Source organism: Heterodontus francisci, chromosome 17, assembly GCF_036365525.1.
Source record: "Heterodontus francisci isolate sHetFra1 chromosome 17, sHetFra1.hap1, whole genome shotgun sequence".
NCBI classification, from domain to species: domain Eukaryota; kingdom Metazoa; phylum Chordata; class Chondrichthyes; order Heterodontiformes; family Heterodontidae; genus Heterodontus; species Heterodontus francisci.
In genome coordinates, this window is record NC_090387.1 from 24,883,285 (window position 1) to 24,908,250 (window position 24,966).

The 24,966-nt window shown below is 41.9% G+C and overlaps 1 protein-coding gene across 1 annotated transcript in view; it reads right to left on the bottom strand.

The window, feature by feature from the left end:
* The window catches only part of cdh13 (cadherin 13, H-cadherin (heart)), a 1,084,899-nt gene that overhangs the window by 17,624 nt on the left and 1,042,309 nt on the right, over positions 1 to 24,966 (bottom strand). Inside the window, exon 12 of the mRNA XM_068049165.1 lies at positions 10,015 to 10,248. Coding sequence (XP_067905266.1) covers positions 10,015 to 10,248 — 234 coding nt within the window. The remainder of the gene's footprint in view (positions 1 to 10,014; positions 10,249 to 24,966) is intronic.

The window sequence follows — 24,966 nt, forward strand, 5'->3', positions numbered from 1 at the left end:
TGGCCTTTTGCAAAGAGTGAAGGCCTTTTTTTTGTGATCCAGATTCCATACCTTTTGTAATGAATTGATTTCAGGATCTATATTATTTCCTCATCGTTTTTTTTTGTACTTTCAGTATTTATCTTTGTCCTGGTTCCTTTAATGGAACTATTTGCTTCCCACCTTGATTCTGATTGGTCATCAATTGACAATATAATCAACTCCAGATAAACATGAATTTGAGGTTGGAGGACCTCCTCATTGGTCTTCTCCAGGGCTATGCAAGCTGGCCATCTACAGGTCTAGAATGGACATGGCCTATGGAGTTGGTCGTTCTGGCTACCTGCCTCTCTTCTGCGAAATTGTCCACACCTGGATGGCTATGGAGAAGGAGCATGCAGAGTCTGGCAGTACGCTTAAGGTCGTCTGCAAACATTGGACATTTCAGGGACTGGAGTGCACAGTCATCATTGTTAATAAGATTATTTAAGTTTGTAAGTTTCCTTTGCTTTTTATGGTTTAGTGTTTTATTAGTTGAGCCCCTTGAAAAAGGGACACTTTTACTTGTTTTTTTGTTTGATAAGAACATAAGAAATAGAAGCAGGAGTAAGGTATTAGAAACAATAATCAGGAAAAAATAAATCAACAGGCAATTGGAAAGGTTTGAGCTAATTAAGGAAGCCAGCATTGATTTGTGAAAGATAGATCGCGCTTGATTATACTAACTGAATTCTTTGATCAAGTAACAGAGAAGACTGATGAAGTTAATGCAATGGATGTTGTCTATTTGGATCTTAAGAAAGTGCTTGACAAAGTACCACATAAAGGGCTGGTTAGCAAAACTGCCGCTTATGGAATAGAAGGGTCAGTGTCAGCTTGGATAAAAAAAAATGGCTTAAGGACCGAAAACAGCGAGTCATGGTAAATGGTTATATCTCACTGGAGGATGGTAGACAGTGTTGTTCCCTAAGGGTCAGTGTTGGGACCACTGCTTTTTTTGATATATATAAATGACTTAGATATTGGAATAGAGAGTAACATTTCAAAATTTGCCATTGATACCAAAATTGGTAGTGTGGCAAACACTGAGGATGATACAAATCTGGTGCTGCTGGGAGGTTTGCTAGTGCTGTTGGGAAGGGTTTAAGCTAATTTGGCAAGGCGATGGGATACAGATTGGAGGTACAGTAGGGGGTGATGCACAGTCAGATGTAGATGAGAAACAGAGACAGTCTGGAAGGCAGAGAAAATATCGACCTGTTAAGGCACAAGTGAAAAATGCAAGGCTATTTTAATGCAAGGAGTCTTACTAATAAGGCAGATGAATTGAGGTCATTGATCAGCACATGGGATTATGATATTATTGCTATCACAGAGACCTGGATGAGGGAGGGGCAGGACTAGCAGCTCAATATTCCAGGGTATAGAATCTTCAGATGTGTCAGGGGAGGGGATAAAAGAGGAGGTGGTATTGCACTGTTGATCAAGGAGTCAATTACTGCAGTAAGGAGGGATGATATCTTAGAAGGTTCCTCAAATGAGGAATGGGTAGAACTTAAAAACAAAAAGGGGGCAATCACTTGGCTGGGTGTGTACTACAGGCCTCCAAACAGTCAGGGGGAGATAGAGGAGCAGATATGTAGGCAAATCTGTGAGGTGTAAAAATAATAGGGTAATAATAATAGGGGATTTCAACTTCCCTAATATCAACTGGGATAGTCAGTGCAAAAGACTTAAAGGGGGTGGAATTCTTAAAATGCATACAGGAGAGCTTTTTGAGCCAGTACGTAGAAAGTCCTACAAGAGAAGAGGCAGTGCTGGACCTAATCCTAGGGGGTGAAGCTGGACAAGTGGTGGAAATGTCAGTGAGGGAGCATTGTGAGGATAGTGACCGTAACTCCAAGATTTAAGATAGTTATGGAAAAGGACAAAGACGGACCAGAAATAAAGGTATTGGGGGGGAAGGCCAATTTCAGTATGATAAAACAGGATCTGGCCAAAGTGGACTGGGAGCAGCTACTTGTCGGAAAGTCTACATCAGACCAGTGGGAGTCATTCAAAGAGGAAATAGTGAGCATTCAGAGCCAACATGTACCCATTAAGGTGAAGGGTAGGACCAACAAGTCCAGGGAACCCTGGATGTCAAGGGATATAGAGGATTGGATCAGGAAAAAAAAGGAGACTTATGGCAGATTCAGAGCGCTGAGAGCAGCTGAGGCCCTGGAAAAGTATAGAAAGTGTAGGGAGGGTCCTTAGAAAAGTAATTAGGAGAGTAAGAGGGGACATGACAAAAAAAAATGGCGGGCAAGATAAAGGAAATTCCTAAGGGGTTTTACAAGTATATTAAGCGCGAGAGAATATGCAGAGAAAGAGTAGGACCCAGTAAGGACCAAGGTGGCAATCTGTGTGTGGAGCCGGAGGATATAGGTGAGGTTTTAAATGATTACTTTTCATCTGTGTTCACGATGGAGAAGGACGATGTAGGTGTAGAGATCATGGAGGGGGATTGTGATATACTTGAACATATTAGTATTGAAAGGGAGGAAGTATTAGCTGTTTTAGCGAGCTTAAAAGTTGATAAATCCCCAGGCCCAGATGAGATCTATCCCAGGCTGTTATGTGAGGCAAGTGAGGAGATAGCAGGGGCTCTGACACAAATTTTCAAATCCTCTCTCGCCACAGGAGAGGTACCAGAGGACTGGAGGACAGTGAATGTGGTACCATTATTCAAGAAGGGTAGCAAGGATAAATCAGGTAATTACAGGCTGGTGAGTCTAACATCAGTAGTTGGGAAACTATTGGAAAAAAATTCTGAAGGACAGGATTAATCTCCACTTGGAGAGGCAGGGATTAATCAGGGATAGTCATGGCTTTCTCAGGGGGAGATCATGTCTAACTAACTTGATTGAATTTTTCAAGGAGGTGTTGAGATGTGTCGATGAGGATAAAGCAGTAGATGTAGTATACATGGATTTCAGTAAGGCTTTTGATAAGGTCCCACATGGGAGATTGGTTAAGGTAAGAGCCCATGGGATCCAGGGCAATTTGGCAAATTGGATCCAAAATTGGCTTAGTGGCAGGAGGCAGAGGGTAATGGTCGAGGGCTGTTTTTTGCGATTGGAAACCTGTGACCCGTGGTGTACCACAGGGAACGGTGCTGGGACCCTTGCTGTTTGTAGTGTACATTAATGATTTAGAGATGAATATAGGAGGTATGATTGTACGTTCACTACACTGTTTGGGATCTTCTTCTCCCTGCTGCTCTCACATGCGTTCAAGTCTTGAGAAGAAGAAATGTTCCTCCACACAAGATCAGATGGCACCTTGCCCGTCTTAGAGCAAAGACCAAAGTACGGAAGGTCCTCATCAGGAAACTCCTCTTTGCTGACGATGCTGCATTAACATGCCACACAGAACAGTGTCTGCAGAGACTCATCGACAGGATTGCAGCTGCCTGCAACGAATTTGGCCTAACCATCAGCCTCAAGAAAACAAACATCATGGGATAGGACGTCAGAAATGCTCCATCCATCAATATCGGCGACCATGCTCTGGAAGTGGTTCAAGAGTTCACCTACCTAGGCTCGACTATCACCAGTAACCTGTCTCTCAATGCAGAAATCAGCAAGCGCATGGGAAAGGCATCCACAGCTATGTCCAGACCGGCCAAGAGGGTGTGGGAAAATGGCGCACTGACATGCAACACAGAAGTCCGAGTGTATCAAGCCTGCGTCCTCAGTACCTTGCTCTATGGCAGCGAGGTCTGGATAGCGTATGTCAGCTAAAAGCGACGTCTCAACTCATTCCATCTTCGCTGCCTCTGGAGAATCCTTGGCATCAGGTGGCAGGACCGCATCTCCAACGCAGAAGTCCTCGAGGCGGCCAACATCCCCAGCATATACACCCTACTGAGTCAGTGGCGCTTGAGATGCCTTGGCCATGTGAGCTGCATGGAAGATGGCAGGATCCCCAAGGAAGCATTGTACAGCGAGCTCGTCACTGGTATCAGACCCACCGGCCAACCATGTCTCCGCTTTAAAGACGTCTGCAAACGCAACATGAAGTCCTGTGACATTGACCACAAGTCATAGGAGTTAGTTGCCAGTGATCGCCAGAGCTGACGGACAGCCATAAACGTGGGGCTAAAGAGTGGTGAGTCGAAGAGACTTAGCAATTGGCAGGAAAAAAGACAGAAGTGCAAGGAGAGAGCCAACTGTGTAACAGCCCCGACAACCAATTTTATCTGCAGTGCCTGTGGAAGAGTCTGTCACTCTAGAATTGGCCTTTATAGCCACTCCAGGCGCTGCTTCACAAACCACTGACCACCTCTTGGTGCTTACTCATTGTCTCTCGAGACAAGGAGGCCAAAGAAGAAGATAGGAGGTATGATCAGTAACTTCGCAGATGGCACGAAAATTGGTGGTGTTGTAAATAGTGAGGAGGAAAGCCTTAGATTACAGGATGATATAGATGGGCTGGTAAGATGGGCAGAGCAGTGGCAAATGGAATTTAATCCTGAGAAGTGTGAGGTGATGCATTTTGGGAGGACTAACAAGGCAAGGGAATATACAATGGATGGTAGGACTCTCGGAAGTACAGAGGGTCAGAAGGACCTTGGTATACTTGTCCATAGATCACTGAAGGCAGCAGCACAGGTGGATAAGATGGTTAGGAAGGCATATGGGATACTAGCCTTTATCAGCCGAGGCATAGAATATAAGAGCAGGGAGGTTATGATGGAGCTGTATAAAATGCTAGTTAGGCCACAGCTGGAGTACTGTGTACAGTTCTGGGCACCACACTATAGGAAGGGGGAGAGGAGATTCACCAGGATGTTGCCTGGGCTGTGACGTTTCAGCTATGAAGAGAGACTGAAAAGGCTAGGGTTGTTTTCCTTAAAACAGACAAGGCTGAGGGGTGACATGATTGAGGTATACAAAATTATGAGGGGCATCGATAGGTTAGATAGGAAGAAACATTTTCCCTTAGCGGAGGGGTCAATAACCAGGGGGCATAGATTTAAGGTAAGGGGCAGGAGGTTTAGAGGGGATTTGAGGAAAAACTTTTTCACCCAGAGGGTGGTTGGAATCTGGAATGCACTGCCTGAAGAGGTGGTAGAGGCAGGAACCCTCACAACATTTAAGAAGTATTTCGATGAGCACTTGAAACACCATAGCATACAAGGCAACAGGGCAAGTGCTGGAAAATGGGATTAGAATAGTTAGGCACTTGATGGCCGGCACAGACACGATGGGTCGAAGGGCCTGTTTCTGTGCTGTATGACTCTATGACTGTATGACTCTAAATCGACTGCAACAGAACATAGATAGGCCAGCAGAATGGGCAGACAAGTGGCAAATGGAATTTAACAGAGAATTGTGAGCTGGTGCATTTTGGCAGAAGGGATGGGGTGAGGTCATATAGACAGGTCGGCACAGTTCTGAAGGATGTGAAGGGACTTGGGGGTGCATGTGCATTGATCTTTGAAAGTGGAAGGACATATTGGGAGTGGCCAGCAAAGCATATCAGATCTTGGGCTTCATAAATAGAAATAAATATTGAGTACAAAAGCAGGGAATTCACATTGAACCTTTATAAACCTCTGGTTAGGCCACAAGTAGAATATTGTGTCTAGTTGTGGTCACCACACTTTAGGAAGGACGTGAGGGTCCTTGAGAGGGATAAAGGAGGTTTACCAGAATGTTTCCAGATGGAGGATTTTAGCTGCAAGATCAGTTTGGAGAAGCTGGGGTTGTTCTCCTTGGAGCAAAGGAGATTAAGGGAAGATTTGACAGAGGTATACAAGATTATGACATGTTTAGTTAAGCTGGACAAAGAAAAATTGTTCCCATTAGCTGATGGTACAAGGACTAGAGGACACAGACTTAAGGTTTTGGGCAAGAGATGCAGAGGGGTTGTGAGGAGGAACTTTATCACGCAGAAAGTGGTAATGACTGGAGCTCCCTGAACAAAAGGGTGGTGAAGGCAGAGACAATCAATGATTTTGAAAGGAAATAAACCTGCAGGGCTACGGGGATAGAGTGGTAGAGTGGGACTGACTGAAGTGCTTGGCGGAGAGCAGGCATGGACTCGATAGGCCAAATGGCCTCCTTCTATGCCATAAATGACTCCATATGGCCCCTCTAGCCTGCTCCACCATTCAGTATGATCATGGCTGATCTTGAGCTTCAACTCCACATACCTGCCCAATATCCCTTGATTTCCTGAGAGACCAAAAATTTATCTGATGACCTGAGGCAACACTTGTCTCCTTATTAGTTTATTTGGAAGTGGAATACTCAAGCCAAGGATAATCTTGAATTAGGCAAAAATCTTGATGTACCAAACTACCTTCCATTTACCTTGTTTAAAGCATGTTTCATTTTTGATTTTTACTATTCAGCATTAAATAAGAGTCTTTTTTTTCATGTTTGTGAGTTTTCAGTCCGTTAACACCCTATCTATACTAATGCTTTGGCTTTCAGCACACCATTAACATATTGTTTGCCTTTGCTCCATAACCTTCTGGTCAGCTATTCTGTGACCTTGTCCTATCGATACCTTCTCTTCTGTTATCTCTTGACCTACCCCCGCTTTACTTGCTTAAAATCTTTTACATTTCTTATATTTGCTAGTTCTGCAGAAGAGTCACTGACCTGAAACGTTAACTCTGCTTCTCTCTCCACAGATGCTGCCAGACCTGCTGAGTTTTTCCAGCACTTTCTGTTTTTATATTAAATAAGAGTCATTCGACATAATAATCTACTGAAGTTCGCCTTGAAACATCAGTATAATTTTAGAATTCTGAGCAGCTTTATACAAGATTTTTGTTCGTTCTTGGCATATCTTTGGCATGGGTTATGATGCAAAGGTTTTCAAATTTACTATTTCTACCTGCTGTTTCTAAAACTTCCAATCAAGTACGATGTTAATGCTGGTACAACAATCTTTTGGCCTACTAGTCATCAATTATCAGCATTTGCCTTTATTTTGAAAATTTCCCTCTGAAAATCCATATCAGAAATAGAGCCTCACGATATTTACTGTACATTGAGTGGAGTGGAGGAGTTATATCACTTAAATAATGTAAGTACTCCACACAGCATCACAGGAAATGTTTTGATTTTTTAATTTTATTTAGAGATACAGCACTGAAACAGGCCCTTCGGCCCACCGAGTCTGTGCCGACCAACAACCACCCATTTTTACTAACCCTACAATAATCCCATATTCTCTATCTACACTAGGGGCAATTTATAATGGCCAATTTACCTATCACCTGCAAGTCTTTGGTGGTGGGAGGAAACCGGAGCACCTGGCGAAAACCCACACGGACACAGGGAGAACTTGCAAACTCCGCACAGGCAGTACCCAGAATCGAACCCAGGTTCCTGGAGCTGTGAGGCTGCAGTGCTAACCACTGCGCCACTGTGCCGCCACTGTGTCATTCAGTACGTGATCAGTTGGTTGGAGTTGAGCAAGACACCTAGTCACACATGTATGATAGAGCTCTCTTGTAAATGTGTTACTCTACAATGAAGAACCCACAGTTTTATAATCATTCAACTTAAGATTGTTTGGTACCTTATTACTACATAAAAGCAAAAAACGCAACACCAGCCCAAGAGAAAAATTGTGCCCATGGATGGGAAATCCAGAAGCACGAGTTTTTCCTGAACACCCTGCAGTATTTATTTCTCCAGGTTTCCAAGCCAATGGTCAGTCTGATTGACAGATTGGTACAGCACGGTTGAGGGCTGAACATTGTGTAGGGGCAGGGTGAGATCATGGGAGGGGTCAGAGATGATCGAGTTGGAGATTCAATGATAGGGGATGGTGGTGAGGTAGGTGAGAGATCATGGAGATGGGAGGATTGGATAGATCACTGTGGCGGGGTAGATGTGATGGGAGTAGGGTGCGGGGAGAGATTTGCAGAGCGGCTCGTTGAGCCAAAAGGAAATACTCCTCTCTACTTAACCCACAAGCGATGGTATGAAAGCACTTATCACATTGTCATGCTCGGAAGGAGCCATGATGAAATAAACAATGAATTGGAGAAATTATTAAATAAAAGTCAACTGTTGAACTGAGCCACAAGTAAATGGGCACATTTGTACCACAGGCAAAATGGAGTAGAGGTCAGGTCAACCCTCCTACTGTCAATAAACACATCCATCTGTTTTGCATGAAACTCATTAACCTCATCTGAATTAGCTCTGGGGAGAACCCACTGAAATTGAATGAAGCCCATTACATAATGATGACTCTTATCTACAGGAATGAACTAATAAAAGTTCCAAACACATACTGACTCCTCAGCCCAAACCAAGATGAATAGGTGTGAAGTAGCACCACTTTACAGAATGGTCCCCATCCAGACGCCAACAGATAGGTTTCCATATCCTGGACCACTTTGTGGTCACACCAGGGGAGAGGGCTCTCTGTTACTCAAATGTGATGGATTTTTATTTTAAAATGTAGCCCTCTGGAGAGAGGGGAGAAATCAACAAAAGACCTCGGAAAGTCAGTTCCAGCCAGAGGCTGTGAGCTACCAGCTAAGCAGAAGAATCCTGCTGAATAACACCATGAACAACCACTGCAGCAGAGAAATTGCAAAGTGACTTTGAGACTCTCCATCTGTGAAAGTAAACCAGATGCACACCACCAATTTTGGACTGAGTTCTAACCACAGAAGACTAAAACACTTCAGCAACTCCAAGCCAAGAAACATTCAGGCCTGCAACATTATTATAAAATTTCCTCCTGAAAGAAACTCTGAAGGCTCTTTAAGCAATGGACTCTTGTATGGTAATTTGGGCTTGAATTGCATCCTACCCTTTTTCTCTCTATCTATCTATTCTCGTGTAGTCATGTGTGTGTGAATGTGTGAGGTTGCGACCATTTTGGGAACTGTTTAAAAATAGTTATCTTTCTTTTTTTTTAAACCCATGAGAAAACCTGTCGTTGGTCTGTTTATTTGACCCTAAAAACACTTAGGGACTGACACATCATTTTTAACAAAGCATTATTTGTGGTCAGTTGGGAGTTGAAAAGTGGAAGCCACCCAAACCACTTATCACCTGTCTGTAATATCATGGATCTGGCCTTTCTTGTCTCCTTTTACCTGCCAGGTTTCCTGGGCCTTGGGAAACCAAGGCGACTTGAGTTTTAAAAAAGCCTAGTAAAATGGACGCACACAGGCTCCTTAAAAGCGTTCAATGACCACCTCACCTCCTGTGAGTGGATTCGTTGCCCATCTCGCCTTCATTAAAGCCAGAGGTGGACAGGTTTGAGGCAGGCTGGGCTCAGGCTTGAAATTTAAAAAAATAATTAAACTCCCCATCTGACCTAAACCCACCATTTTTCAGGGTTAAAATTACTCCCAGAATCTCACAACAGGATGTTTTAATGAGTTTATTGTCATAACAATATCAGGAGAGCCATGGACTGGGAATGGGAGCAATACATTACATCTGACCAATGGCCTAGTTAAAAGTACACTTCATGCTGTTTACACTGGGCAGTAAAAAAAAATTTCCATTCCCCATCACCATACTACATCATCTGAATGACTACTGCCTTGAGCGCAGTTTAGAAAATCTCTTCATGCCTGAGGAGAAAGAACCAAAAGTACCCTTTGTCATCATTACAATGATGATAGATGTTTTATGTAAGAAACAGAAAAATGTAGTTTCACAATAGTTTTTGTATTCTTATGCTAGATCCGTTCATCTTTCAGTGCCAACTAGACTTATTGCTTGGCCTAAACGTAGAGGTCACAAATGCTTGATCAAACCAATAGTAGGGTGGCTGAGGGTCACCAGGCTATTGATTTCTTCCATCTTTGTGAGAAGGTGCCTGGCCTTTGGCTCTACATCTCTTCATAAAGTTGTTGCAAAATAAGAAAGTATGCCAACCATTGCAGGCACTAACTTACATCCTATTACTTGGTACTGCACATCATCAGAGGATTGGAACATCATACTGACAGATTCCTTAACAGCCTGTTCAGAAATCAAACCAGAAGTCTCTTACTGTTTACTTGAGTGACCTTCCAGGTTTTTTCAATTCCAGGTTGCTTGCCCAACTGAAATTTGAATGGATCGGCATTTGGGTGGAGATCTTTGTCTGTTGCCCCCAAGATAGCTACATTGAGATTTTTCGAATCCTCGCAGAACTTTGCTACAGTTGGATAAACAGAGGGCGGGTTGTCATTCACATCCAGCAGAGTAATGATTAAGGTACCAGTGCCAGTGGCTACAGGAACACCTAAGGGGTAGAACACAGGTGTTTGTCAGTTATATTGTCTCAGGCAAACCCCACATGCCAAGACTGAGGCACACATTATTTCGCCACATGAACATTAAAACTTAAAGTTGCAAGCCCTGACTGGAAAGACATTTCCATGGTAACAGACAATGTTGAAACAATGGGGATTCAGCAGTCCTTGTCCCTCCAATACACAGAAGTGGTCAGACCAGTTTTAGTCACATGGCTAACCGGTTGTTGCAGTGATATTTGAACCTCCAACCAAGGATGTGGAGACTGGTTCCTTATATGGAGCCAGTCACATGACTAATCTGCAGGGCAACCTGGGAGTTATTTTTGAATTTGAACTCCCAAACAAAGGATTTGCCAGGGAGAACTCATGTGCTCCTGAAACTGAAGCAAGAACAACTCTCCTGCCTTCCTTCATCTGTTCTCAAGGAACTGAAACCATTGAAGACACGTGAAACTCAGAGAGAAAGGTTTGCCATGTGATCAAAGTTCTAAATATTACTGGGCCCCAACGAAATGCAAAATTATAACTTCAATCAAGGACTGCAGCGAGCTCGAGAAACAGTAACTAAATAGTGCCCCAAACTGTTCTACTTAACTTTTCTTCTGCGCTGTTCTGTCCCTATTTTGCATGTTTAAATCGCGTGTGCATGCTAGCGTGAGCGCGTTGTATATCCGTAGGCGTGAACCGTATTAGAGTTAAGTTGCAGGTTTAATCAATTTCATCTTTCTGCTTTGAACCAAAGAAAACCTATTTGTGCTCATTTATTTGCCTGATAATTGGAAAGTTGTGAACAAGGATTCACAAAGGGGGAGCTCAAAACAGTGTGTTTAAAATGAAACCCTGTTACAATAAGACCAGGTGAAGACAGCAAGCGACCCCTAGACACATTGCTCACCTGGTCATAACAATTGTAATATGGAAGGTGCCTGAATGTGTATAAATAGGATCCCCAAATGAAAGATTTACTGAAATTCGTAACAAGTCATCTAGTACCAGTTCATGTGATCTTTCTTGATTTAGGACAGAGCATGGGCTACTCAAGTTTACAGGTCTTCAGCAGACTAACCTTGAAGGGATCGCTGGAAGCCATCACAAAAACATTAAGTATTTTCTTTCAAACTCACCCTTTTGTGGAGCTGGGGTGGGGTGGAATTCAGGAATGCTCATCCCAGCTCCACATCACTACTATAGGTTGCTGTCAGTCTGGTTAGCATTCCCTTTTTCGGGTTTACCTGAGGGCTGTTGCCAGTGAGGAAAGACAGCCTAAATTAGTCATCTTCAAACCAACAAGTTGCCTCGGGATGCCCAACTGTATATATGCTGATGAGGCCTGAAACAAAATTTGGGACAAGATTTGGGCTTCCAGCTTATGGGACCCACTCCAAGCATATCATCTATTTCAGGTCCAAAAATGGGCCTCATCCAATTTCCTTTAAGTATGTGCTTATAAGTAAACCTATGCATTTGTGACTAAAGTGGCAATATGTATAGTATTATTTGTCATATGTTATTAGTGGTTTTCTCTGTTGATTACAGCTTTACTTATTTTATTATTTGCACTTCAGCCAGAATTTTGTCTTTTCTTTTAAGTTGGGAACCTCAAATGGAGTCATTAATCAGTTATTGTGATCAAATTAAGAACTGCTGAGCAATTGCACCATTATATTGCACACCGCATTGATGTAAAGTAGTTTTGGGTGTGCATTAATGAGAAAATGACAACATAACTCAGAAGACGGTTCCCAATCTGTTGCCTAAGTACACTAAAGGTTAGCAGTGTCAGATCCCCTACAGGAAGCCATTTAATACCACTTAGAGATTACACTGGCAGCAGCATAACGACAGTCCAGTGAAAAAACCCATTTTAATTGTGTCTAGATAAGTTCCAGGACTTCCAATGGAACTAAGATGATTCCAATGTCAGGATGTAGCAGAGATTTTTCTCTTACCACTGAAAACTGATGTTATAAAAAGTATAGCAATATACACTGGATATTTTAAATTTTTTTCTATTCATTCATGGGATGTGGGCATCGGTAGCGAGGCCACCATTTATTGCCCATCCCTAATTGCCCTTGAGAAGGTGGTGGTGAGCTGCCTTCTTGAACCGCTGTAGTCCATGTGAGGTAGGTACACCCACAGTGCTGTTAGGAAGGAAGTTCCAGGATTTTGACCCAGCGACAGTGAAGGAACGGCGATATAGTTCCAAGTCAGGATGGTGTGTGACTTGGAGGGGATCTTGCAGGAGGTGGTGTTCCCATGCATTTGCTGCCCTTGTACTTCTAGTTGGTAGAGGTCATGGGTTTGGAAGGTGCTGTTTAAGGAGCTTTGGTGCATTGCTGGAGTGCATCTTGTAGATGGTACACATATTTGTTGAGGGATAAATGTTGGGAGAACTCTCTGCTCCTCGATGAATACAATTCTGGAAATGTTTACATCTTTTACTTTGTGTTTAAAATATTTATTGTTGTTTTCAAATCCCTGCATAGTCTTCCCCCTCTCTATCTCTGTAACCTCCTCCAGCCCTACAATCCTCTGGGATCTCTGTGCTCCTTCAATTGTGGCCTCTTGTGCATCCCCGATTTTAATTGCTCTACCATTGATGGCCAAGTCTTCAGCTGCCTTGCCTCTAAGCTCTGTAATTCCTTCCCTAAATCTCCCTTCCTCTCTACCACATCCTCCTCCTTTAAGAAGCTGCTTAAAACCCACATCTTAGACCAAGTTTTGCACCTGCCCTAAAAGCTCCTTATGTGACTAGGTGTCAAATATTGTCTGATAATGCTCCCGTGAAGCCTTGGGACATTTTACTATGTTAAAGGTGCTATATAAATGCAAGTTGTTGTTGTTGTTTACCCGAGAGGACAGACTGGAGCTCAGTTTAGCATCTGATCCTGAAGATGGTAGTGCCAGCAGTGCAGCACTCCCTTCATACTGCACTGAAATATCAGCTTAGATTGTGCTCAAGGCTCTGGAGTGGGTCTCGAACCAACAATCTGCTGACTCAGAGTGCAATCGTTAAGCCAAGGATAATATTTGTGTTTTAACAGACCAAATACTTTAAAAATGTTATTAACATAGTTAAAATATATAATCAATGGCATTTTTATTCATTCTTGAAAGGTGGGCAACACTGGCAGGCATTATTGGGCATGCCAATATGCCCTGACTAAGACTCAACCACATAATATGAGGTTGGAATAAAAACAAGAAATGCTGGAAATACTCAGCAGGTCTGGCAGCATCAGTGGAGAGAGAAGCAGCGTTAATGTTTCAGGTCAGTGATCCTTCATCGGAACTGGCAAAGGTTAGAAATGTAATCTCCTTCTTCTTCTTCTTCGGCTTCCTTGTCTTGAGAGACAATGGGTAAGCACCTGGAGGTGTTCAGTGGTTTGTGAAGCAGCGCCTGGAGTGACTATAAAGGCCAATTCTAGAGTGCCAGACTCTTCCACAAGTGCTGCAGCTAAAATTGGTTGTCGGGGCTGTTACACAGTTGGCTCTCTCCTTGCGCCTCTGTCTTTTTTCCTGCTAACAGCTAAGTCTCTTCGACTCGCCACTCTTTAGCCCTGCCTTTATGGTTGTCCGCCAGCTCTGGCGATCGCTGGCAACTGACTCCCATGACTTGTGATCAATGTCACAGGATTTCATGTCGCGTTTGCAGACATCTTTAAAGCGGAGACATGGACGGCCGATGGGTCTGATACCAGTGACAAGCTCACTGTACAATGTGTCCTTGGGGATCCTGCCATCTTCTATGCGGCTCATATGGCCAAGCCATCTTAAATGCCGCTGGCTCAGTAGGGTGTATATGCTGGGGATGTTGGCCGCCTCGAGGACTTCTGCGTTGGAGATACAGTCCTGCCACCTGATGCCAAGGATTCTCCGGAGGCAGCGAAGATGGAATAACTTGAGACGTCGCTCTTGGTGGACATACGTTGTCCATGCCTTAGAGAAAGGTACTGAGGACACAGCCTTGATACACTCGGATTTTTGTGTTCCATGTCAGTGCGCCATTTTCTCACAATCTCTTGGCCAGTCTGGACGTAGCAGCGGACGCCTTTCCCATGTGCTTGTTGATTTTGTTGAAATGTAATAGGTTTTAAACAAATAAAGTGGGGGTGGGACAAGAGATAACAAAAGGGAAGGTGTTGCGAGGAGAATTGTTGTCACAGAGAATAACTGACCAGAAGGTCATGGAGCAAAGGCAAACAGTATGTTAATGATATGCTAAAAGACAAAGTGTTAGTGCAGATATGGTGTTAATTGACAGAAAAATGAACAGCCTTTGCCCAAAGCACGAACATGAAAAACATGGTTAAAAAATGAAAGATGAAACAAACTAAAATAAAATAAACAAATAAAAAAGAAGAAAAAATAACTATTAAAAAAAGGGGGGCCCGTCATGCTCTGAAATTGTTGAACTCAATGTTCAGTCTGGTAGGCTATAGCGTGCCTAACTGGTAAATGAGTTGATGTTCCTCGAGCTTGCATTGATGTTCACTGGAACACTATAGCAATCCTAGGACAGAGATCTGGGCATGAGGGCAGGAGGGTGTGTTGAAATGGCAAGCAACCGGAAGCTCAGGGTCTTGCTTTTGGATTGAGCGGAGGTGTTCCGCAAAGCAGTCACCCAATCTGTGTTTGGTCTCCCCAACGTAGAGGAGACCACAATGTGAGCAGCAAATACAGTATACTACATCGAAAGAAGTACAAGTAAATTGCTGCTTCACCTGAAAGGAGTCTTTGGGACCTTGGATAGTGAGGAGGTAAAAGTGCAGGTATTACACTTCCTGCGATTGCATGGGAAGGGGGACGAGCTGTTGGGGTAATGGAGGAGTGGACCAGGGTGTCACAGAGGGAACGATCCCTTCGGAATGCTGACAGGGAAGGGGAGGGGAAGATGCGTTTGGTGGTGGGATCAGGCTGGAGGTGGTGGAAATGGCGGAGGATGATTCTCTAGATGTGGAGGCTGATGGGGTGGAAAGTGAGGACAAAGGGAACCCTGTCGCGATTCTGGGAGGGAGGGGAAGGGGTGAGGGTAGAGGTGCGGGAAATGGGCCGGACACGGTTGAGGGCCCTGTCAACCACTGTGGGGCAGAATCCTCGATTGAGGAAAAAGGAAGACATATCAGAAGCACTGTCATGGAAGGCTGCATCATCATAGCAGATGCGTCGGAGATGGAGAAACTGAAAGAATGGAATGGAGTCCTTACAGGAAGCAGGGTGTGAAGAAGTGTAGTTGAGATGGCTGTGGGAGTCAGTGGGCTTATAATGAATATTAGTAGACAGCCTATCCCCAGAGATGGAGATAGAGAAGTCGAGGAAGTTAAGGGGTGTTGGAGATGGACCATGCAAAAGGTGAGAGAAGGGTGGAAATTGGAAGCAAAGTTGATAAAATTTTCAGTTCGGGGCGAGAGCAGGAAACGGCACCGATACAGTCATCAATGTACCGGAAAAAGAGTTGGGGGAGGGGGCCTGAGTAGGACTGGAACAAGGAATGTTCGACATATCCCACAAAACGATAGGTATAACTAGGACCCATGTGGGTACCCATAGCGATAGCTTTTACTTGAAGGAAGTGAGTGGAGCTGAAGGAGAAGTTTTTCAATGTGAGAACAGGTTAAGCCAGGCGGAGGAGGGTGGTGGTGGATTGGGCCTCTGTTCGAGGAAGAAGCAGAGAGCTCTCAAGCCGTCCTGATGGGGGATGGAGGTGTAGAGAGGTTGGATGTCCATAGTGAAGAGGAGGCGGTTGGGGCCAGGAAACTGGAAATTGTCAAAATGACATAGGGTGGCAGAAGAGTCATGGATGAAGGTGAGAAGAGACTGGACCGGGGAAGAAATAAGTTCAGTGGGGCAGGAACAGGCTGAAACAATGGGTCTGCCAGGACAGTCCTGTTTGTGGATTTTAGGAAGGAGAAAGAAGCGGACTGCCTGTGGTTGCAGGGCTATGAGATTGGAAGCTGTAGAGGTCAGTTATTCTCTGTTACCTTGTCCTATCAACATCTTCCCTTTTGTTATCTCTTGCCCTATCCCCGCTTTATTTGCTTAATACCTATTACATTTCTAGCCTTTGCCAGTTCTGATGAAAGGTCACTAACCTGAAACATCAACTCTGCTTCTCTCTCCACAGATGCTGTCAGACCTGCTGAGTATTTCCAGCATTTGCTTTATTTCAGATTTCCAGTATCTGCAGTATTTTGCTTTTATAGTAATGAGAGGTTGGAATCACATGTAAGCTAGACAACGTAGGGATAGCAGGTTTCCTTCCCTGAAGGACATTCATAAACCAATTGGGCTTTTAAACAACAGGCTAGCCCACACATTACCAGATTTATTAAATTCATTTTCACGAGTTGCCATGACTTCAAAGGGTTGCTAATCCAGGGCTATAACTGCTTGGCTACTGTTCCCACATTAATCAATATCAACATTTAGACTTTGTATTTAGATTTACTATAGGGTGTGAATTATAGGATAAATTCCACGATATCATCTTCTCAGTGCAAATCAGGGACTTTGTAGCCTCAATTCTCTAAAACATACTTCATTAGACTGTGGCTCTCTCCTGAGAACATGGATTATGGAAATTTTTTCTACTTTTTTTAAGCAGCCAGAAACAATTTAAAGGAGTAGTACATAATGAATATTTAAAATACAAGTTCAACAGCCACTTAATTAAAATATCGTTATCCTTTACTGAAAAGTACATTTCTTAACAGAGTAGGAACAAATCATTTGATGTCTGTAGTTATCTTCCCAAACATACAGCACCATCCAAATCTGATCAGTAGGGGACAGAAACATTTAAGTTTCAAATATAAGTATCAAAATTTTTTAAGAAGCAAAGTATGTCAACAACTTTTTGAACACATCCCTAGACTTAGGTCCTGATTTTGATAAGATTACTTCTTTTCACTCAGATGTCCATTTTTACCACAGAATAATATTAGAGAAATTAACTTCTCTGTTTTGGAGAGTCTAATCTTTCCTACTTTTGCATGTCCTGGAGGTGCTGGATTCAACCTTGAAGGATTTTAAGATTAGGTCTTATAAAGGAAAAATGTCAGTCATCCCAGTATGTTCTGTTTATCATGTCTAGAGAGACTGCTGTGGCAACATTCTGTGTGCAAGGTTATCCAGGGTCAGTTTAGTGCTCTCAGTGATAACCAGCTTCATTGTTGGGCACTGAGGTAGAGCTTTGAGTTAGGACCGTGACAGTTGATTGAAAATTGAACACGGTGCTTCATTAAAAGCATCAACATAAATATTCCTTTAATTTCATTCAAATTAAGAACATTTTTTCATGTAATTTCAAATCTTAAGAATTGTCAAAAAGCACCCCTTTAATAAAGCATTTTGTAGCAGTCGGATCTCACTGTCCAATTCACATAAATGCAAATAAATGTGCATAAATACCTCCAGTATACCAGTGACATCATACCACTTACAACATCATGTAAAATCATAAATTCACAAAACTGTTACAGCAAATTGAATTCTGCACATATCACTTCTGAAGAAAATGCAAATAAGCTGCAATAAGATGCATGTTTGTAGTCAGCTTGTACTTCAGTTTCCCATCTGCTTCAGAATGACTTAATTTTGAAACACTGCAAGTTACTGTACACTTGTGCCTTACAGATGAAAACTGCTTACGACAAGAACATTTAAGCGTGTTTTAAACTCAATGGTCCTGTTATTAAAGTTTGTCACATTTCCATTTATAAATAAATTAAACAAAAACAAGTGCAGTATTTGAAAGTATTGAGCTTTAAATGAATGTTTCTATATGAAGACTATGTTCGCCAAAAACACATTTATTCTAAACGCTGAACCAGTTCATAATACTAAACTGTCATCTTTGATTTCACGGAGTTGATCCCATCTATACAATAATAAGCCAAGTTCATTTAAAACTTGCATAATTAAATCCATGGGAAGGCAACAGGTTCTTTAAATCATAGCAAGACTAATGATGGTAATAGATAAGATTCTCAGGATATGAGAAGCAAATAGGTTAATATTCGATTACTGTATTCAGTGTAGCATACAGTTCATGGAATAATAACACACACTAGATGTAGTGATACATTCTGGGCACATAACGTAGTAAGTATAGTAATTATGTTTTATCATGTAAGAAAATAATTACATTGGAGTTCATCAGATTATTTGTGATGATTTGAATTCTAATTTTTAAAACTCTATCTGCACATCCATTTACTTTCACTATCATTGAAAATAAGGTTAATGTACAAGATCACAGTCTCAAATAACTTTCTTGGTCATTTAAGATCACATCCCTCTCCCATCTTCACATGGCAAAATAATTTGTTGGGTAAATCACTACACAAATAGATTGTGATGATTTTCAATCAAATCTAGAACACATTAATTTGATTTGGTCAGATTTGCAGCGAATAATTCACCTCCTGACTCCCCAAAGCCCGTCTACCATCTACAAGGCACAAATCAGGAGTGTGATGGAATACCTTGCCTGGATGGGTGCAGCTCCAACAGCACTCAAGAAGCTCGACACCATCCAGGACAAAGCAGCCAGCTTGATTGGCACCCCATCCACAAACATTCACTCCCTTCACCACCGATGCACAGTGGCAGCAGTGTATACCATCTGCAAGATGCACTGCAGCAACGCACCAAGGCTCCTTAGACGGCTCCTTCCAAACCCGCGACCTCTACCAACTAGAAGGACATGGGCAGCAGATGCATGGGAACACCATCATCTGCAAGTTGCCCTCCAAGCCGCACACCATCCTGACTTGGAACTGTATCGCCCTTCCTTCACTGTTGCTGGGTCAAAATCCTGGAACTCCCTTCCTAACAGTACTGTGGGTATACCTACCCCACATGGACTGCAGTGGTTCAAGAAGGCAGCTCACCACCATCTTCTCAAGGGAAATTAGCGATGGGCAATAAATGCTGGCCCAGCCAATGACACCCACATTCCAGGAACGAATAAAAAAAATCTAATCTCGCTGTTAGTAAATACATCAGGCTACTTTTGGTATTATCTAAGAGAATCTGCAATATTACACAATGGGATACTAGCAAATGAAAGCTTAACACATTCAGCTGAAATTTCCTTCTTTGAAATTTAACCTATTTAAAGTAACTGTAATACAAATGATTTGAAATTTCACTCTAAATGAGCACATGAACATGTTTATATGAAAATACTCATCTTGAACTATGGTACAACAGTAGAATGACAAATCATAGAAGATTTAAAATATAATCAAGCAACTAGCTTCTTAATGGTCTCTGATTCCAAGAAATGATTTCTGACACTGAAAAGTCAGTGTCTGCAGTATTTATTGTGCTCTGAAGCAGCGATGCTTCCTTTCTTTGCATAAACAACCACAGCCAGAGTCATTATGTCAATATTTGCTCTGTTACTATAAAATTGATGCATTATATTTACTCGTCAGGAACCAGCCACCTGTTTGTAATGCAATAGGAAAGCGTTTGGATCATTGCACTGTAGAACTGGTTTAGTCATTATTTTGACTGGAATGCAACTGGGTTTAAGAAAAAGAAGCGATGAGTCCATCCACATTTTACTTAATATTCACAATGTTGTATTTAATTTAATTTATATTTCCATGGATGGTATACAGTGGAAAGATCTGGGCATATTTTGAACATCAACTCCAGAGAAGATTCAGCAGCAAACATCTAGATCAAAATATGATAAATTGAAAACTTACAATTCTAAACACTATTAATCAATAACAACCACTGTTATTCATTGAAGATGCCACTCAGTAAATGGGACTGAACTAGCAATCTTACTCAGATTGGCCACAAGGATGGCTGAATATCACATTGGTGGGGTCAGGATGCTTTTCTAAGGCTGTGTGGAATAAACATTATTGAAGCAGGGTAGAGAAACATTGCATGTGTTGCCCATGTTGTACCTGACCAGGAACATGATATTAACACTAAAGAGATTAATTGTGAGTGCACAACAACAACAACATGCATTTATATAGCACCTTTAATGTAGTCAAACATTCCAAGGTGCTTCACAGGTGTGCTATCAAACAAAATTTGGCATTGAGCCACATAAGGACGAAATTGAATAGGTGAACTAAAGCTTGGTCAAAGAGGTAGGTGGTAAGGAAAGAGAGATAGAGTAATAGAGAGGCTTAGGGAGGGAATTCAAGAGCCAAGGAACTCAGGCAGCTGAAGGCATAGCCACCAAGGGTTGAACAATTAAAACTTGTGTGATCAAGAGACCAAAATTGTAGGAATACTGAGATCTGGGAGGGCTGTAGGAGGTTACAGAGATAGGGAGGAACAAGGCCATGGAGGGATTTAAAAACAAGGATAAGAATTTTAAACTTGAGAGATTAATTTTAAACTGAGAGTTTATGTTTGTTTCCCCTTTCTCCTTCACTGAAGCTCTGAAGAACTTTACACAGTCTGCTTTCTATAAAGTCTGATATGTTGCACCTAACATGATTTGGACATGTTAACATCTGAGTTAGTTTCTCCGGTGTACAGTCCTGTTGAACAAGGCTCTGTAGCAGTAGCATAGACTCAATGAATTTCTATTCAGGAGAAGGAATCAAAGTCAGGCCCTGGCTGCTAAATGAACATCATCCCAACTGCCAAGCCTTGTGAGTGACCACAGCTCCATCTCGATCCCTAACTACAACTATCTGGCTACTAATTTGTCTTTGGAGCAGACTGGTTAACTTGAGATACTCCTGGACTCTTACTGCAGAAATGGAGATATTCGTTCAATGCCCAACACAGCAGCAACTGTTAATATTTCTGAAGAATTCAGTGGGGTATAATACCCAAACTAATAACAAAGCTGGAATCCTGTAGTGCATTTGATGAACTGTTGAATTAGATTATGACAGGTTGCAGAAATGCCTTTTTGTTGCAGCACCTACACAGGTGTCTCGCATAAAGGATCCCAGCTTGCTTCTCATTTTCATAAGCAATCTGGTAGATTTCATGAAAAGTGATATTTGTTTTGCTAAGGACACAATCTCTTGCAACATTGTTAACTTCCCAGTTCAAAAGCATGTTGCAAACAGAATTGGACAAGAAGCTGAAAATTGGTGTGCTACTTTTAGTGCTCAGACGACTAGATCAGCCCACCAAACACTCTTGTACAAGGACATCAAGCTCTCTTCAGTTAAGAACCAAACAAATCCTCAAACATTATTTTATCTGAACAATCCTGTCAATGTCAGTTGGTAAAAAATGTGACACAAAAGTAGGAATTTGCCTTTCTTTCCACAGTTGGCAATTTTGAACTAGTGATTGAATTCTGTAACCTTCTTTAGCAGGCTACAGTAATAAATATTTCACTTCTGAATCAAATACAGATCAAAACCAATACTACTCTATGCCACAGCCTGAATACTACAACCTCATGGGAATTGACAATAATGTTTAGAGTATTATGTATTAAGGGTATATAATGCTCATACAAACCAGGCCCAAATTTGAGACAAAATTTATATTTTACACTTACCCATTCATTGAACTAGATATGCCTGACAATATATAAATGGCACAGCCAAAACTTTTTTCTTCGATTAATTGTCTCTGTTCTACAAGATGGTAATAATTCATTATAGCAAAGTAACATTTTCCTATGACACAGGTGGTGGGCTTTCTTAATTTTTGTTCTGAATTGTTAGCAAATAATGTACATGATATGCCTAATTATTTTTAATTGAATTACCATGGTAATTAATTGACTGTGCAATGAAGGGTAAAGCTGCATGTGGAGTCAATCACCATTAGTGAGTACATAGCTGAGCCGGAAATCTAGTTCAATGCTTAACTCATTCAAAATAGGGCAGCACACTAATCAAGGAAGAAGCAAGCTTCAAATTGGTTGTTGTTTCAATCCAGTGTTTCTAACCTGGCTCTCTTGTAACTGTAAACCATAAGGTCTTCTACTTATTCTTAAATACCAAAAATGACTTATTTTACAGTCATGATGCTTCTTTTACCTTTATGGGCAGGTTTCTCTAATTTGTGATATTCTGTTCCTGTTATATTATTCATGTAAAACAGTACCTCTGTCTTACTACTTTATATATTACTGCAATTAGTGCACATGTACAGTGGGAGCACAGACTGATTTATAAAGATTCATTCATTATTAATGCAATTAGTGCACCTGTACAGTGGGAGCACAGACTGATTTATAAAGATTCATTCATTATTGGTTTATCGTTGCTTGTTTCCATGGAAAGTTCTGGCAGTATCAAAACCAGACTAAAACAAGCAGGTGATTGGGATGTGTGAACAACTCCCTGTTAGAAAGTTATCGGCAGCTCTGAAACAGACTCATCATTTAAGTTATGATTAAAGCAGAGCAGTGAGAGAAAATAAATAATTAAAGTCAGGAGAAAGCCATAAGAGCAGCAATAAAAGACAAGTGAAGTAATGAAAATAAATGGAAGTGCATATTAGGACTGTATGATTAACTGTGGCTTGGTTCACTTTCTGGCTACCTCGAAACAATTGAAATATGCACTGATAGGATCATAGAACCTACCACATGGAAATCAATTGGCACATTGTATTTGTGTTGGTGCCAGCTATTTAATTTGAGCTACTTGCTTCAATCCTATTTTCTGGCCATTTTCCCCTGTTTCATATTCTTTCTTTTCAAATATTTATCCAATTCCCTTTTGAATGATGTTATTAGTCTCCTCCTCATTTGCCACCTGTGGTAAAGAATTCCATGCTTCTTCACCTTCTGTATGAATAAGTCTTCTAATTCCCTCATCATTCTCTAAATAGTAATCCCTCACTCTAAGCCCCCTTGTTACACATTTTCCAATTGGTGGAAATAGTTTTGCACTATTTACTTTCCTAAATCAGTGCATATTTACTAGCTCCCTTTCAACTTGCACTGCTTCACTGAAATTTTTTTCAAGGCCTTCTTCATAATGATAACCTCTCATCCTACTATGATTTTAGTGAATGATATTTTCAGAAGAATTTCCTGGGTCACCTCATTTGCTTCTTCACTGGAATTGAGATTGGTGAAAAGTCCGTGTAAAATGGAAGTAATCTGCTGGAGTGCATGGAAATTGGAATGCAGCTTTTAAAAAGCCAGTTCTGGCTGGAGTTTGCAGCAACAAGGAACAATGATTGGCTCACTCAGTTGAGTTTTTTCTAGCTCATCTATGTATCTAATGAATGTTTTCATGATACTTTTCAAGAATACCCATCACAGGAGCAGCTGACACAGTAGCCCATGTAAGGGACCAGGACAAAGCACAGAGGTGGAGAAGAAAGATGATATAATTTCTTAGAAGTGGACCTGCTAACCCTCTTGGAGGAAACTGAGCTCAGCAGACACTGATTGGTGCATGCTCATGGCAGAAAAAGTCCCAAAAATGTCACTTATGGCAAATGGACAGAGATGATCCTGATACTGAAAGCCAATACTTTCACCCTCAGGACTACAGATCCTTGCCAGAAAAGGTTCAATGACCTGACCAGGGAAGGCAAGTTAACAGACCAGCTACTCTTCCCTTTTTTCCTTGCCCATCCTGGGCACTGGCACACACCACCTTCTAAACATAATAGTTGTACAACTACCTCTTCATAATTCACTCTGGTTAAGGGAGACACTAACTCAGAATCTTACAGATGATTACCCATCTCCTTTTACTTGTATCCATCATCCTAAACCCTCTCTTCCACTTTAACAAGATGATACCTCCACATCTCTTACTTCGGCTCACCCATCTGCACCCAAAAACAGCCATAACTAATTTCTACCTCAGTGTGTTCTATTTCAGGTTCTAAATGGGTATGACTGAGGGTTGTGTACACTTAACGTTACAGAAAGATTATGCACATGGATTGTGTGCTGGATAAAACCTTTTACAACAATGCATGATTTTGGGCGGCACAGTGGCGCAGTGGTTAGCACCGCAGCCTCACAGCTCCAGGGACCCGGGTTCGATTCCGGGTACTGCCTGTGTGGAGTTTGCAAGTTCTCCCTGTGTCTGTGTGGGTTTTCTCCGGGTGCTCCGGTTTCCTCCCACAAGCCAAAAGACTTGCAGGTTGATAGGTAAATTGGCCATTATAAATTGTCACTAGTATAGGTAGGTGGTAGGGAAATGTAGGGACAGGTGGGGATGTTTGGTAGGAGTGTGGGATTGGTGTAGGATTAGTATAAATGGGTGGTTGATGTTCGGCACAGACTCGGTGGGCCGAAGGGCCTGTTTCAGTGCTGTATCTCTAATCTAATCATGATTATAATTCTTCGCTATATAGGTAAGTAAAGGATCCTTTGACATAACTGAACAAAGCTCCCTGTAAGCTGTGCGGCCATGCAGCAACATGGAAGTCCCCATACAGGCCGCACACAAGTTGGCCCCTTTAAGTTACCGTGCATGCACGGTCACACAATAACATTTAAAGGGGCCGTGCATTACATAAATCACTCGCGCACTCCAAAAATGATATTAGAGGGAACACTGCAACTGACCATTAGAAAATCTAGCAGATTAATTCTAAAATAGCATTTATATAAATATCTGAAATAATGAAACTTGATACACCCATTTGTGTATTTGCTACCATTTGTTGATTTGGCTATGTTGATAGCACTCTCAAACCCCAATCCAGGACTTGCAGTATTGGAAAACTGAAAACTTTTGTCAGAAGTGCTGTCCTTTAGATGAGATATT